Raw genomic sequence first — 16682 nt, forward strand, 5'->3', positions numbered from 1 at the left:
CCCCTGTAGAAGGAAGGCAGAGATACCACTGCTCTCTCTTTGTCAGAGTTCCTATTAAGTCAACAATTTACCTGGCTGCTATGGTGACACCCCCTTTGCAATCCAATTCACTCTTCAGGCACTGATCCTCCATTGCACCCACCCCCACCATGAGACTTTGCACAAACAGCCTCATTCCCCTGCTGTCTTTCCTCTGCAAAGTACAGCAGCCAAGCTTTACATTGGCATAAGCCCTGAGCAAACCTAACCCACAGTGAGTACATGCAAGAAGTTGTACATCTTCTGAAGACTGTTTGAAAGGACACTTTTGGAAATGCTAAAAAGTTGCACACATCATATATATTATATATTAAGTTATTTTTCAGAAAGGGCTCACAAGGGCTTTCTATGCAACTAGGGGCTGCTTAAAAAAAGAAACTAGTTATGAAAAATGGGAACTGAAAAGTGTGAATGTTCTGTTGGTCAGAAACTAAGCTAGTATGGACTTAAAATGTGAAAGTGTGATGCCTAAGGAAACTTTGTAAATCATCAATAAACACTAAAGCAAACCTTTGTATACTCTACCTATATTATTTGATGCTTTCAAAGCTTGACTTTGTTAATAATTTCCACAGCCATGCCACTATTCCATGATGTCATTGTTTCAACAGCTGTTTTCAGGTTTGTTAAAAAAAGAATATTCCCTGATGCAAGGGGTTTGCAATAACTTCATCTAAGCTGCCAAGTGTTTGAAGCTGGGGTGCTGAAAGACCAATACCAGTCTAAGTTCTTCCTAACATATGCTGTAATATGTTTTGCAGACATACGAGAGTCCAATTTTATGTTTGATATAAAACGTGAAAAGTACATACAGAAACCAATAGAATAATACGTTCTAATCGGTCAACAGAAATATTCTCAGCTATTTCACTATCTTCCATTTATTTTTTTAAAGAGCCATTTAAAATGTGCCATGTATAAAGAACAATGATTTATTTTCAAGACAATTTTAAAATGTTTTCTACTGTATACATTAGACATGTACAGAAAATGTGTTATCTATACTTTCAATATTTTAAACATGAAGGGTTATGGCTATCCTATTTCAGGAAAGTTTGAGATCTTGCTTCATGACTGCAAGTTTCCAAGGCTGTTGGTATTCTAAGTCTATGTTGGCCTAATGGCACAACTATTAAGTTACCCTCATCTGTGTTTTATTATTGTCAACTCTTTCTAAATCGGACCTCTAATGTGCAAGGTGCATACGTTATATAAACAACTCATATGCGCGCACACACCCCCACACCTATATGTAAACACACAAATACACACACACAGAGCACATATGTTTGTGTGCTTATATATCTGCAAATATACAAACATATACACTCGCTAACAGCTGTATCTGCCTTTTTGGCTGGATCTAGTTATCGGTATTTGTCCTGTGTAAAATCTTTGGCAAGCTCCTATTCTAATGACGTGGTATTTTGTTTTATTATTTTATCAGAAGATAACAGCTTATGATCAATACATAGAGGCTTTCATCTTAAACATCCTTCATTCATAAATATGCAACTAGTAGTGGTGTATAGTATAGTATAGGATATAAAAATTGAATGGGGAATTTCACTATTCCATAAAAACACAGTAAATCAGATAACTAAGCATTATTCTTATCACAAGTTCAGCAGCTTTTGCCTGTTTAGAAGTTCTGGAAGTACTCTATTTAGTTTTATAAACACCTACTTAAACATATTTATAGACATTTTCCTTGTTAAAACCCAAGAAGAACCACCAGTGACCTCAGATGTCCTTCATTTCTCCAGTCATCATCACCATCTCACAGAATACATTAACATAATTTTTGAAAATTGATACCGTTAACATCCATGTAAGAGCCTTTGATTGGTTGAAATTCAATAACAATGACTGACAACATTTTAGTGGCCCTGTGACGGAAAGGTCAGTTTTCAGATTTGGGAGTTTTTTCCCTTGTACTCAGCAGTCTATAACAAATTAATGTTCAGTACTAAATTTCAAGATTCTAACTGAACGAAACATGAAAATTACCTATTTCAATCCATGACTAGTTATAAACATTTTTCTGTATGAGATGTATTTGCACATACACACTTCATATACAGCATACTGTGCATCAGGAACTTGTGCCAATTCGAACAGGAATCAAACAGATTGAAGAGAGGTTTGGTTACTAACACCATATGTCAACATTAGGAACAAAGAAAAAATGTTTAAATCATTTTTTTCTATTTGGCAAAAGAAAAAACTAAACAAATCTGATTTTTTAAAGCCAAATAAAAACATATGCTTTATCCTTTTAGTCCAGTGCTTTTCTTCCAGGGACAGTTAGTAAGACTGGTATTTTAAATCAAGAATTCTCTTAAATGACAGGTTTCAGAGTAACAGCCGTGTTAGTCTGTATTCGCAAAAAGAAAAGGAGTACTTGTGGCACCTTAGAGACTAACCAATTTATTTGAGCATAAGCTTTCGTGAGCTACAGCTCACTTCATCGGATGCATACTGTGGAAACTGCAGAAGACATTATATACACAGAGACCATGAAACAATACCTCCTCCCACCCCACTCTCCTGCTGGTAATAGCTTATCTAAAGTGATCGCTCGTTTGTGTGTGTGTGTTTTGGGGGGGGGGGGGGGGGGGGAGACCTGGATTTGTGCTGGAAATGGCCCACCTTGATTATCATGCACATTGTAGGGAGAGTGGTCACTTTGGATAAGCTATTACCAGCAGGAGAGTGAGTTTGTGTGTGTGGTTTTTTGAAAAAAAAAAAAAAAAAAGGGGGGGGGGGGCGTGAGAAAACCTGGATTTGTGCTGGAAATGGCCCAACTTGATTATCATACACATTGTAAAGAGAGTGGTCACTTTGGATGGGCTATTACCAGCAGGAGAGTGAGTGTGTGTGTGTGGGGGGGGGGGGGGGGCGGAGGGTGAGAAAACCTGGATTTGTGCTGGAAATGGCCCAACTTGATTATCATACACATTGTAAGGAGAGCGATCACTTTAGATAAGCTATTACCAGCAGGAGAGTGGGGTGGGAGGAGGTATTGTTTCATGGTCTCTGTGTATATAATGTCTTCTGCAGTTTCCACAGTATGCACCCGATGAAGTGAGCTATAGCTCACGAAAGCTTATGCTCAAATAAATTGGTTAGTCTCTAAGGTGCCACAAGTACTCCTTTTCTCTTAAATGAGAAACCCAACCAGTGGCCTCATTCCTGCAACTGGATCTCTAAAGGTGGACGGACCCCTGTGGAAACCTGCAATATATAGGGATCCACTCATGGAACAGTTTGAAGGACTGGGGTATAAACTACTACCCTACAGATACAAAAACAATTTCTATCACTCCCTTCATGTTTGTTGCAAAACATTCCAACCAACCACTCATCCACCCAAGCTTGGATGCTTGCTTTACAAACGTATAATTTAATGCAAAAGTAAAACAGCTAAGTCCGAGAGTAAACTTTCATGCATCTATAAAAACAACTCCAATACAGTACCTCTTGTTCCCTTAATAGCAATAGTTCATATGAATGACTTGTTTCTTCGCATGCCAGATTCCAGCTGCTTCACTTTGTTTAATACTGACTTCAAAGTTTAAACACTGTCCTGTCTCAACAAATAACGTCCCTCACATGGCATTATCAAGTGCTATCCCCAGTGCTCTGAATACAACACCTGCGGCTCTTTAATTCAACATGTTATAAACCTCCTAAAGGGAAGTGACTTTTTAAAATCTTTTGCTTTTGGCTTCCCCCCACCCCCCCATTGCCTTTTTTTTTTTTTTTGTGCACAATGAAGCTTTACATCTGGGTTATATTTACAAAGACCTTTAACAAGAAGAGAGAGCATGTATGTTGTTAGGTCCTTTTAGGATAGTAACTGTTAAGGAAAAGAAAGCCAAATGAACTCAAAGAATGTGACTTAATAGTTATAGGTAGCAGAACACTTCACCTGTAGCTCTTACCTTTAAGTAACAATGTGAGGTACATATTGGGCTCAATGTGTGTCCGATCCATGTCTCCCTGGGAATCTGTGTTGTAAAAACACTCATTTTAATATCTGGTAGAAGTGAAGAGTTACCAAGTATGGAAACACAAGAAGGATTCTGTTCCATAAAATCAAACTTATCCCAGATTTGCTGGACTAAAATATAAGATGAGAAACAGTCTCATCTTGATCCAAATGGTTTGCATGCAAAATTGAAAAGAGAACATATCCTACAGTGGTTAGTCACTTATGTTGCTAATTATAAGTAGCAATATTTTCAATTTAGCTTTATGTCTATCTGTACTTCCATATACTGACTACATAATTCAGTGTTCCTGGAATTTAATCACTTATAGAGTTGGAACCATAGTGTAGAGGAGAAGAATTAATCATATGGTCTCAAGATGCTACACTTATACAGTATAGGATATAGAATACAATATTCTAATCCCTACATCCAGTAATGACAATGAAATGCACAAACTGAGTGGTTATCAACAGTTTCTCAAATAATTCCATCAGACCAAATGAAGTTACTCTCCATTGCTTGAGAAGAATATTTTTTAATAAACATCGCATGTAAAAAAAGCAAGCAAGCTATGGGGGCCTAATTTTGCAGTCTTTATTCACGATGAACTCTTGCTGATTTAGATGGGAATTCCCCCTGAATGACAACAGGAGTAGGACCTAGATTATAGAATCATAGAAGATTAGAGTTGGAAGAGAACTCAGGAGGTCACCTAATCCAACCCCCTGCTCAAAGCAGGACCAATACCAACTAAATCATCCCAGCCAAGGCTTTGTCAAGACGAGCCTTAAAAACCTCTAAGGATGGAGATTCCACCACCTCCCGACGTAACCCATTCCAGTGCTTCACCATCCTCCTAGTGAAATAGTTTTTCCTAATATCCAACCTAGACCTCCCCCACTGCAACTTGAGACCACTGCTCCTTGTTCTGTCATCTGCCACCACTGAGAACAGCCTAGCTCCATCCTCTTTGGAACTCCCTTCAGGTAGTTGAAGGCTCCTATCAAATCCCGCCCTCACTTTTCTCTTCTGAAGACTAAATAAACCCACTTCCCTCAGCTTCTGAAGACTAAATAAACCCACTTCCCTCAGCCTCTCCTCATAAGTCATGTACCCCAGCCCCCTAATCATTTTCGTTGCCCTCTGCTGGACTCTCTCTCCAATTTCTCCACATCCTTTCTGTAATGGGGGGACCAAAACTGGACACAATACTCCAAATGTGGCCTCACCAGTGCCAGATAGAGGGGAATAATCACTTCCCTCAATCTGCTGGCAATGCTCCTGCTAATGCAGCACAATATACCATTAGCCTTCTTGGCAAAAAGGGCACACTGTTGACTCATATCCAGCTTCTTGTCCACGGTAATCCCCAGGTCCTTTTCTGCAGAACTGCTGCTTAGCCAGTTGGTCCCCAGCCTGTAGCAGTGCATGGGATTCTTCCATCCTAAGTGCAGGACTCTGCAGTTGTCCTTGTTGAACCTCATCAGATTTCTTTTGGCCCAGTCCTCCAATTTGTCTAAGTCACTCTGGACCCTATCCCTACCCTCCATCATATCTACCTCTCCCCACAGCTTAGTGTCATCCGCAAACTTGCTGAGGGTGCAATCCATCCTATCATCCAGACAATTAATGAAGATGTTGAACAAAACCGGCCCCACGACCAACCCCGGGGCACTCTGCTTCATACCGGCTGCCAGCTAGACACTGAGCTGTTGATCACTAGACACTGAGTCCGACGATCTAGCCAGCTTTCTATCCACCTTATAGTCCATTCATCCAATCCATACCTCTTTAACTTGCTGGCAAGAATACTGTGGGCGACCGTATTAAAAGCTTTGCCAAAGTCAAGGTATATCACATCCACTGCTTTCCCCTCATCCACATAGCTTTGGAATTTACATTCAAAGTATATACATTTATCAGACGTCTGTGACACAATGAAGAATTTAATGGGATCGAATTCTCTCTTCCTGATTCCTACTATTCTCCCTTCCTGATTATTTCACGCTGCTGGTGGTGAGGCCAGGACTTCCACATACCTTTGCTGTTTGGGGCAGGGACTGTCTTTTCAGTGTGTGTGTGTGTGTGTGTGTGCGCGCGCGTGTGTGTGTGTGTACACATTTGAGAGGGGCTCTAATCTTGACAGGGACCTCTGTTTCCTACTGGAATACAAACAATAAAAACACTATAACTAGGGAAAGTTGCTCTTCAAATGCTCACACTTCTATTTTCATGACTGAAAAACTTGTGCAAAACTTGGCTGATTTTGTTATAAACCCAGAAGTCCTTCAGCAAACTTGGGCCAAACTTCTAGTGAGCCTGGGCTGAGTTACATTTGAAAAGGAGGAATTTATGGTTAAAACATTCAGTTATTTTGCAGAAACAGATTGTCATCTGCAGGGATTTGAACCTATGACCTCTGGATCTAAAAGTATGAGCCTCTACTTGTTGAGCAAAGAACCCAGACTCCTTAGTTCAAAGGCTGTAGCGACAAATAAACTTCCATAGGTGGACTAGAGGGGCTACAAAGTGCACTGTGTAAGCATGAGTTACAAGTGGTTTTGACCTAAACTTGGAAGCTTCAGTCTCACTTGGTGTACCCTATTCTTTGTTTTCCTTTCATATTTTTTGGTGTAAACTGTAGTTTAAATGCAATCTATAAATATTTGTAAAAAGAAAAAAGTTTCAGATCCCAAGTCAGTAACAGAAAGGGAGGCAACAGCTTACAAGCTAACAATTTCTAAGGGAAAATATTTGAAAATGAGTTCTTCCTTCCTTCAAACAAGTCTGAGTTCAAGGTTCAGTGGTTTTTCCCAAACAACTGATGTTCCCACGAATGACAAACAATGCTGAAAGGAACAAGAAAGAAAGAAAAAGAAACATTCTTCAAAATCAGAAATAATATAGGGTAAAAGATCAGTAGAGAAGAAGGACAATTAGAAAGCAGCTCCAGAAGCAAATAATACTATTGCATCTAGAAATGAAAATGGAGAATTTGATATACAAATATTTCATTTCTGTGACTAACATCTCTACTAGTCCTTTAAATCTGGGTTGCCTTGGTCTGTAGTGGATGTAGAGGGAATTGAACTCTTTGCCTAGTAACCCATCTGGCTTGGCCTCACCTCTTTCTGTTGGTCTCAGAAAAGTGCTTCCAATGATTTATAAAGAACTTATCAAATAATAAAAGTCAGTGCAGTTCATCTTGAACTTCCCTCACATACAAAAGGAAAAAGACTGTTACTTTTTGTAACTGTTGTTCTTCAAATGTTCTTCAAGATGTGTTGTTCATGTCCATTCCATTGTAGACGTGTGTGCTTGCCACATGCACCGGTGCCTGGGGTTTTCCCCCACTTCTCGAGGAGCATCCTGACAACGTCTGAGTGGAGGGACCATGACTAGCGTGTTCCGGACGCTGGGGAGGTGTGAGGCTTCTAGCGTGGATCACATGTTGGATGCAGAAGTCCCACAGGTGAAGGGCTTCCTGGCACAGAGCCGATGACCGAGCACCCCCGGCCTGCTGACATAGAACATGGAGGCCGTGTTGTCCGTCAACAACGGTACTACCCGACTGGAAAGGTGGAGAAGGAACACCACACAAAAGGGTGGCTCTGAGCTCCCTGACATTTATGTGAAGCATAAGCTCCTCTCCTGACTATAGCCTCTGCGTTCGCACTGTACTGAGATGCGTTCCCCATCAGAGGTGAGATGCATCCAATATCAGGGAGACCGTGGGCTTGCAAATGGCACACCTTCCAACACCAGGGTCAGACCACCATTGCAGGGAAGTAAGTATCTATGGCGGGATTGTGAGTAGCTTGTCCAGGGAGTAGACCTACGCCAGCCACATCTGAAGGGGGCGTAGTCTGAGTCTCGCGTGCCAAACTACATTTGTGGTGATCGGGTGGGCCACGACTTTGGCAATCAGATCTGCCATTGCCCTGAACCTGGCCTCTGGCATGTAGGCTCTGGCAGAGTCGAGGACCGCTCTGAAAAACCATTCTTTGAACCGGAACCAATGTGGATTTTTGTTAGTTTATCAACAGGCCTAGAGCTTGACAAGTGGCTTGCAACATCTCAACGCTGCACTGGACCTGTACCTTGGAGCAGCCCTTGATGAGCCAGTCATTGAGGTATGGACAATCTGGATACCCCGACGTCTGAGGTAGGCCACCACCATTGCCATGCACTTTGTGAATACGCTTGGTGTTGTCACTAGGCCAAAGGGGAGCACTGCGAATTGCTAGTGGGTGGTCCCAACTATGAAAAGTAGGAACCTTCTGTGTCCGTGAAAGATCGATATGTGAAAGTAAGCATCTTTCAGGTCGAGGGCAGTATACCAGTCTCCCGGATCCAGGGAAGGAATGATCGAGGCTAGGGAGACCATGAAGAATTTCAACTTCTTAAGATACTTGTTGAGGCTCCGTAGGTCGAGAATGGGCTGTAGCCCACCCCTTGGCCTTTGGGATCAAAAAATAATGTGAGTAAAATCCTTTCCCCTTCAAGTGCAGAGGGACTTCCTCCACTGCTCCCACTCACAGAAGGCCCTGCGCCACCTGAGGGAGCAGATGCTCGTGAGAAGGGTACCTGAAGAGGGATGGGGACTGGGGGGGGAGGGGGGATCGGAGGGAGGGGTAGAAATAAACTGGAGGGTGTACTTCCCTGCTACTGTGCCGAGGACCCACTGGTCCAATTTTATAGAAGCCCTAGCAGGGAGGAAGGGAGATAGAGAAAAGCGAAGGTGCTGGATCTAGGACACAGGCTCGAGCGCACCCTCAAAATACTGCTTATTACCCTGCTGACTGCGGGTAGAGCTCGAGGGAGCTGAGGGTGCCAGCTGTTGGCCTTGCCGGCACTTGTAGCTCCTACCCTTTCTATGGAAGGGCTCTGTCTGGGATTGGTTCCCGAACCTGTGGGAGCGCGGTGGTTTGAACCACTTTTTCAAGGGAGCCGGCGTGTAGAGGCCCAGCAAGCACAAGGTAGCCCTAGAGTCTTTCAGGCCATGTAACCTGCTCTCTGTTCCGTGAACAGCGCCAGGCTGTCAAAAGGGAGGTCCTGGATGGATTGCTGAATCTCCATTGACAGGCCCGACAACTGCAGCCAAGATGCACGCGACATGGAAATGGCCGAAGCCATGGTCCAGGCCACAAAGTCCACCACATCTGAGGCCGCTTGGAGGGCTGCCCTGGCCAGAGCTCTGCTCTCATCCAGAATAGCCAGGAACTCTTTCCTGGGCTCCTCTGGCAGCGAGTCTGCAAACCCATGGACTGCCAAATGTTAAAGTCGTAGCAGACAAGTAGGGCCTGACGGTTGGCCACTCTTAACTGGAAGCTGGCAGTTGAATACATTTTTTTGCCAAAGAGATCAAGCCTCTTTGCCTCCTTATTCTTAGGGGTCAATCCCAGTTGGCCCTGACTGTTAGGATATAGATATTCAGGCCTGCCTGTAAAGGCCTATACTTTAAGAATGCAGGTATATGTTTATCATTTAGCTAGTAGTAGAGGTATACAAGAAAGAATCTGTGTAAGGGCCTTCTCTCACTGTGACAGTCTGAGGCCCTGTTCTTGGGCCAATGCCTTTGGCTGAGCAGCAGAGGCAGCCATAAGCTGGGAAGCGAACGGTCACATCCTCACATTCCAAACTAGTCAATATGGGGCTGTTAGGAAGGTGATCCGATCTATCACCTCCAGAGAAAGGGAAGAGCCTAGAAGATGTAAAAGGAAATTTAGTTTGATAGTTTTCTGTCTGGTAAGAACTCACTTATCAATAGACAGCTGGGAAACCCGTATGTCTTTATAGATGTAGTTGTGAAATTCTTGCTTCTGTATTGTTTTGTCATTATAGTTCCCACTTTGCTATTGTTTATTTGCATGGTCTCTGTCTGGTTCTGTGATTGTTTCGGTCTGCTGTATAATTAATTTTGCTGGGTGTAAACTAATTAAGGTGGTGGGATATAATTGGTTAGCTAATCATGTTAGGATTGGTTAGGTAAATTTTAGTAGAATGATTGGTTAAGGTATAGCTAAGAATATTACTATATAAATTAGGGGCAAACAGGAAGTAAGTTGGGATTCGAAAATAAGGAAAAAGGAACTTGGATTTAAGCTTGCTGGAAGTTCACCCCAATAAACATCGAATTGTTTGCACCTTCAGACTTCGGGTATTGTTGCTCTCTGTTCATGCAAGAAGGACCAGGGAAGTGGGGGAGTGAAGGAATAAGCTCTCTAACACTGATTATCACGCTCATTGGCTGCCGATACCACCAGTGAGCTAGGAGCGGGGTGTGTATATAGGTATTCAAATCCTTTAGCAGGGATGAATCCATCCATCCTCTTGGAAATGGGGGGCAGGGAGGAGGAGCTTGCCACAAGGTTTTGCTCAGCTTTATCACTCCCTCATGGACTGGCAATGCCACCCTGGAGGGGGCTGTGGAGTCGGAGGGTTCTGCCAACTCCTTGGACTCTAACCCCAGGTTCGAAGCCACCCTCTAAACAAGCTCCTGGTGGGCTTTTATATCATCATAGGGGACCATGTGGGAAGGTCCCGCTATCACCTCATCAGGCGAAGAGGATGAGGAGGCGGGTAATGGTGGGTCTGCCACCTCTGTGGCCTCCGCCAGGGGATCCCAGCTGGGGCTGATTGACCCTGGGGACCTTGGTCTGACTCTGCGTCCGAGTCCAGGGGTGGTCAGGAGATAGTCGCTGACCGTTTCTCAGATGCCCCTGAGATTGATCGATGCCCTTGCGATGGTTGGGGAAACCCCCAGGGGTTCCATAGCTGCCAGGCAGCCAGGCATTGACCTTGGTGCCATGTGGGCACTGGTGGTCCTGATGGCAATGTCGACGACACCGGTGGGTGCCCCTGTCCTGCCAGTAGAACTTCCTCCTCACTCTCTGAGCCTGAGGGAGACACCAGGATGGTGCCAATGCCGCCTATCTACCCAATCCCGTCGGCCCTCTCCATGGGTCTCCACCAGTGACCTGTACCAGGAAGACAGCTCCCAGTGCCACGCCTCCGGTGATAGGCGTCGCGTTGTCGTTCGGTGGATCAGCAACGGTACCCCAGTGACTGATACCTCACACTTTGAGAGCTGTGCCACTCCATGGATTGGGAGGATCGACGCCTTGCCTGGGGGGATCCGTACCAGTGAACCAGTGACGGGACTCTGGGGACCAGTGTCTGGACTCTCTGGGGCAGAGCCAAGAGCTTGGAGATCGATCCCACCACTCCAGGGACCGGTGCTGGGACTCCGGAGACTGGCGCCATGCCTCGACAGGTCTGCAGCAGACAGCCAGGGAATGATGTTGGGATCCCGGGAAACACTGTCTAGAGTCCGGGGAATGACGCCGGGAACTCCGACAGGTAAGCTGGTGGCACCGCTCTGGTGCACGCTGGCGGGGCACTCCCTGAGTTGGGGAGTAGTGCCACACTGATGGGGACTGCTGGAAAGGTCACAGAGCGGGTTTACCCCTCGAATGGACAGTAACTGGCTCCACTACAGACAGACAACTTTGATAAAGAGCTTGTGGAGTTAGAAGAATCTGAAAAATGTTAGTTGAGAATGCTAGTTGGCAAAACTTTACTGTCATGAACTCTGAGGGATGCTTAGTATTAGTGTCCCTCCGGATTTTTTTTAATTCAGCAAAAATAATTTTTTAAAAAATATTTCCCCTACCTGCATCTTTTTTTCATTTTCTGCAAAGTTTGACAGTTAGATGAAGGGGAAACTGATATTAAAGTATGTTATAAAAATATCTGTCATGTTTAGTTCCAATGGTTATTTCTGATACGGTTTTGGGGTCTAAAGCACACATTTATTGTCAGAATTTAAAGTGAAAGCAGCAAGTATTAAACGTGCATACATCCAGATTACTAGTTGTGGGAATTACCACTCAACACCAGTATTATCGAAATTGGTCAGCACATCCCTGCTTATGCAGATATACACATTCACTACAACATAGCAGTAGTGCTGGCACCAGAGAGACTTCCTGTCTTTACCTATTAATTGTAATACTACTCCCTCCAGTGTATCTAAATCCTGACAGTGCCAGAGATTAGAGCACTGGTATTTTAATAATGAGATAGCAGGTAGAATCTCACAGTCAAACATATTTTTAAGCTTTAACAGTTGCTTATTTTTGTTTTTTCATTTCTGAGAGTATCAGGAGAATAACTGAAACTGAACTGACAAATCAAAGTGTGTTTCAAATGCATTCAGACTCTTGCAGTTCACACATTTAACATAAAATCTGGCGCCAATGAAGTGTCTGAAGAAATAAAGGGATTCTCTCAATAAAGGCTATATTGTGCCGTCGGTTAATGTATTGTCCTTTGCCCTCTAAGAACCTTTGCTCAATCTAGCCTGGCTTGCATCATGAAAATTATCTGTAGTTTGGTGGCTCCTGCACTGGCTTTAGCACACAACTCTCCATATTACTAAGCCACCACACAATTCACTGTGACTGGCAGTGTCTGCTTATGAAACAGGTTCAGTGTGTTGCAGGTCAAGACTGAATATGAATGTGTAGAACTCCGTGGGAAGCATGCACTCACCTGCTTACAAAATGTCAGTGTCATTCAGCACTATTAATCCCTCACTTTCATTAGGACTCAAACATTCTCCTATGAATTTAAGAGGGCAAGATTCTGGGAGCAAGCGTAACAGAGCACAAGCCAGCCTCTTAATAATATTTAAAGACACTGGGTGAAATCGTGGTCTCACCAAAAACAATGTCAAAACTCTCATCGACTTAAACGGGGCCAGGATTTCACCCACTGTTTTTCTGAAGATTGGTGTTTAGTGTGCTAGAAGTGTTATCTTAATTAAGTGGCAAAAATCATTCAAAAATATTTTTTTTATTGGATAATTTTTCAGTTGACGGATGCTACATATCCTCTAGTCAGAACCAGTCTTATGCAGAAAGGCACTAATGTTTCGAAGTTGTTGGTGGATCATATTCCAACAAAAGCATTATAATACTGGCATCAAGAAGAAGTTTAAGGAATAAATTTGGAAGCAAAGCACAAAGTGAATCATTTCACAAGGACTGCACAAAATCTAAACAGGTGTCTCAACAGAGAGGAGGTAAGGATTTTGTGGGCATGCAGACGACACTACCCTCTGACCCTTAAATATGATCCACATCTAGGTTAGTATGGAGGTTTGTGCATTAGGAAGCTTGCACTCCAGCTGTCCAAGCCGTCCTGTTCTTTGGACAGATAACTTCAGTCACCAGGGTTGTCTAATAGTCACTTTTCACACGTAACTAACTTCATGAAAAAATCCAAATGTGTATCAAATGCACTAAAAGTAAGATTCTGTACATTAATTAACATAAGTTTGTATAAATGGCCAGAGCCCGACTACCAACATTTGTAATACCTGAATACCCACATAATCCATGTATTGTTTTTAAATACTTTAGGTTGACTCTTCCAAAATTATAAAAATTTCCACGTGGAAGTATTTTGCCAAGAATCAGACTAAAGTATTTCAACTACAAATACTCACCATTTTGAGAGATCCATATTTGCAATGTAATTACATAATTTTAATGCATACACTACTCCAAGACAGTACACTTGTCTGAAATACTGAGTAAATGTTTTTCTCTGAAAAAAGCAAATAACTAGATCTTGAATAAAAAGACCCTTTAGGTCACCACTTTTCTGAGTTTCATTTCATTTGAGTGCTATATTCTTTGATAAATATTCCCAGAACAAACACTTCTAATTCTTAAGTTGACAAACTCTTGCCTCAATGACCACCTGTAAGAACATTTGTTAGACAGCAGACCATAGCAGTTAAAAGCCTGAGGGCTTGTCTACACAGCCCCATAGTTCAGACTGCAAGGGTGAGAACTGCAGCAGGCACTAGCATGCAGGGCTCTAACTGCCCAGCGTAGATGCTGCTGGTGCGAACTACATGGTACCTAAGTTTGTGTTAACTTAGTCCTGCTGCTGAAAAGAGAACTACGTTAATCATCACTAAGCATCTTATAACTTGCACCAGAAGCATCTACATGGGGCAGTTAGAGTGCAACAATTTGATGTCCTTTGCAGTTCACACCGCATAGTATGCACTATGGCGCAACATAGACATCAACTCTGTGTTTGCACATTCCAACCAGACATCAGTTAACTTAAAAGAAATTATTTGCAATTAGCAAGTCTAGGATATTTTAAAGAGGTGACTCCATATTTCTGTTTATCACGTTTGAAAACCCACTGCAGGATCCTTTACTAGTAAGCACCAATAAAGAAAGGTGGAAAAATGTGAACCATCTATTTATAGATCAACTGTACTGCAGGCATTTGCAATGTAAGCTCCCTTCTGCTGCTCTGCCAAAGATCCCCTAAAGCTTTGATTTGAAGAAATCACCTAATGGAAAGACAAGAGGTAATCCTGCCTTTACAGCATTTAGACAGTAGCCTAGGAGCAGAGGCACAAAAAGGTTTGCTGGCAAATCTGCCATCCTTATCTTGTGTAATTTGAGAACTTTGCAAAATGTAAAACTTTACTAACTATGTATGCCAGAAAATGGCAAACACTCCCCTTTGCAAAATATTCACAGCCAGTCTGAAGAGAAGGGAGGAAAATGACTAGCAAAAATTCTCATTAGTACAAAATTGACTAATAGCCATAGAATTTAATAATTTAGAAACTGTATAAATCTACTGTTGCTTAAATACATCACTTGATACCACTACCATATATATATATATATATATATATATATATATATATATATATATATATATATATATTCTATAGGACTATCTATATATGGTTTCAAATCAATTCTCTCCCATATATAAATATACATAAGTACGTGCAGGGGAGAGAATTGATTCCAGAGGATGTTTTCAAACCATGGGCGTGTGTGCATGAGTGTGTGAGCGAGAGAAAACAAACTTATTTAAGGCAATGAACTGGGATTCAGAAAATTTGGGTTGCATTCCTGACTCTGACAAAGACTCACTGTGTGACCTTGGGCAAGTTAATTAATCTCTGCGTTCCTCAGTGCTGAATCTATAAAACAAAGACAATACTATTCCCTTTTTCATACCCCTTGCCTGTCTTGTTTATTTAGACTGTAAACTCTTTGGGGGTGGGGACTGTCTCTTACTATGTGTTTGTACAGAACTTAGCACAGTAGGGCCCTCATAGTGGCTGGAGCCTCTGAGTGCGTCTGTAATACAAATAATAGTTTTATTGCACAAATTACAGCACAAGGGGGTCTGATCCTTCCCTCTTTTATTAAAGATATAAAATTAAATATACTATTGCAGAATTCAATATTCTGTACTGTTCCGTTCTTTTAGATGGCAATTTTAAAAAAATTAAAAGAGAGATAGAATCAGCGCTAACTAAAGTTGATGACATTGTTCACATGATCTGTGTTTGTTGAGCTAAAAAAAGGCCCTTATCTCAACTGGAAATCTATTCTAAATCTGATAAAGAAAATCCTAGTTAAGAAGCCTTTGCTTGTTTTATTTTCACTTATCAGGCTTTAATGTAAGGTATATCATAACAAATGAATTTAAACAAAATTAAGTGAGGACAGCTATGCTATCACTAAACATTACTCATTTCATATACGTTAGCTTTTGAAAAGAATACACAGTGATCTCTCAGATACAGGAAGCTGTTACAAAATAAAAACTAGACCATGACAAAAACTAAAGAAAAGCTTTAAAGAATTTTTGTTGAATACAGAGTTCAACAAAAATGTATTCTGTTCACTGTACACACGACACCAATGGGAATAAGAGCCAGTTCAAGTTCTAAGTTACCATTACTTGGGTAATAGTTTCAAGCTGCAAGGCACAGCTGTATAGACCCAGCCAGACAGGCTATCACAGTAATGCTTTGATAGCATGAGGCCCTTAAGTGTCAGGATATAGAAAAGGCAGCAGTTGTTGGCTGTGAAAACAGTCTGATACAAACCAGATGGGGACTTACTTGATGGGCAACACAAAGGAAAACAATTGGCTCATTCAACAAAGTCAAGCCGCTGCCCCAGAGAATTAACAGAAGACAATAACCATCAACCAGAGTTGATACAAACAAGAAACAGCCATGTGGTTATGGCTTAAGGAATTGTTTCTCCTCAGACTAAACATAAAGTTTTGATTTCTAATTCGTATATTCATTAATTTCAGTCTAGTTTACAGGCCCCTCTTCCTCCAAAGTCTTCCGTAAAATTCATTTATAGAACTTCTGCTTTCCAACACCTACTTAAACAGGAAAAAGTTATATGACAATGAAGGAATATATTATTTTAATGTTTCCTGCAGAATGTTAAGACTACAGAATGCTTTGTAAATTTCAGAAAACCATGGCAGATCCACAATGACTAGCTCTGAAATATATAATATTAGTGTGGCAATCTCTAATAATTTTTTTTTAAAATGGACAAAATCCACTAATCACTTGCCAGATAAGTACATACACTCTTATAAAAATGCTTTCCAGTTTTGTGCAGATTTCCTTGACTTTATCTAAAGAGTACCCAGACTGATTATGGTACTGTGTAACAGTCATATCTATTATAAAAAGCTGGTTTTGGAGAAATTTATAATTCTAAAATAAAAATTAACTGGCTGTTTCTGTAGGTCATAACTCATTAAACTTCACTT

General features: G+C 41.8%; 1 protein-coding gene across 11 annotated transcripts in view; it reads right to left on the reverse strand.

Annotated features, from left to right (window-relative positions):
• Positions 1-16682, reverse strand: part of KIAA0586 (KIAA0586 ortholog) — a 137851-nt gene that overhangs the window by 3081 nt on the left and 118088 nt on the right. For 9 of the 11 annotated variants that reach the window (XM_043548790.1, XM_043548791.1, XM_037901173.2 and 6 more), the window contains one exon: positions 3987-4052. The exons of the other annotated variants lie outside the window; for them this stretch is intronic. In XM_043548790.1, the coding sequence (XP_043404725.1) occupies positions 3987-4052 (66 nt within the window). The remainder of the gene's footprint in view (positions 1-3986; positions 4053-16682) is intronic. 11 annotated transcript variants of the gene reach the window in all.

Source organism: Chelonia mydas, chromosome 6, assembly GCF_015237465.2.
Source record: "Chelonia mydas isolate rCheMyd1 chromosome 6, rCheMyd1.pri.v2, whole genome shotgun sequence".
In the NCBI taxonomy this organism is placed as follows: Eukaryota; Metazoa; Chordata; order Testudines; family Cheloniidae; genus Chelonia; species Chelonia mydas.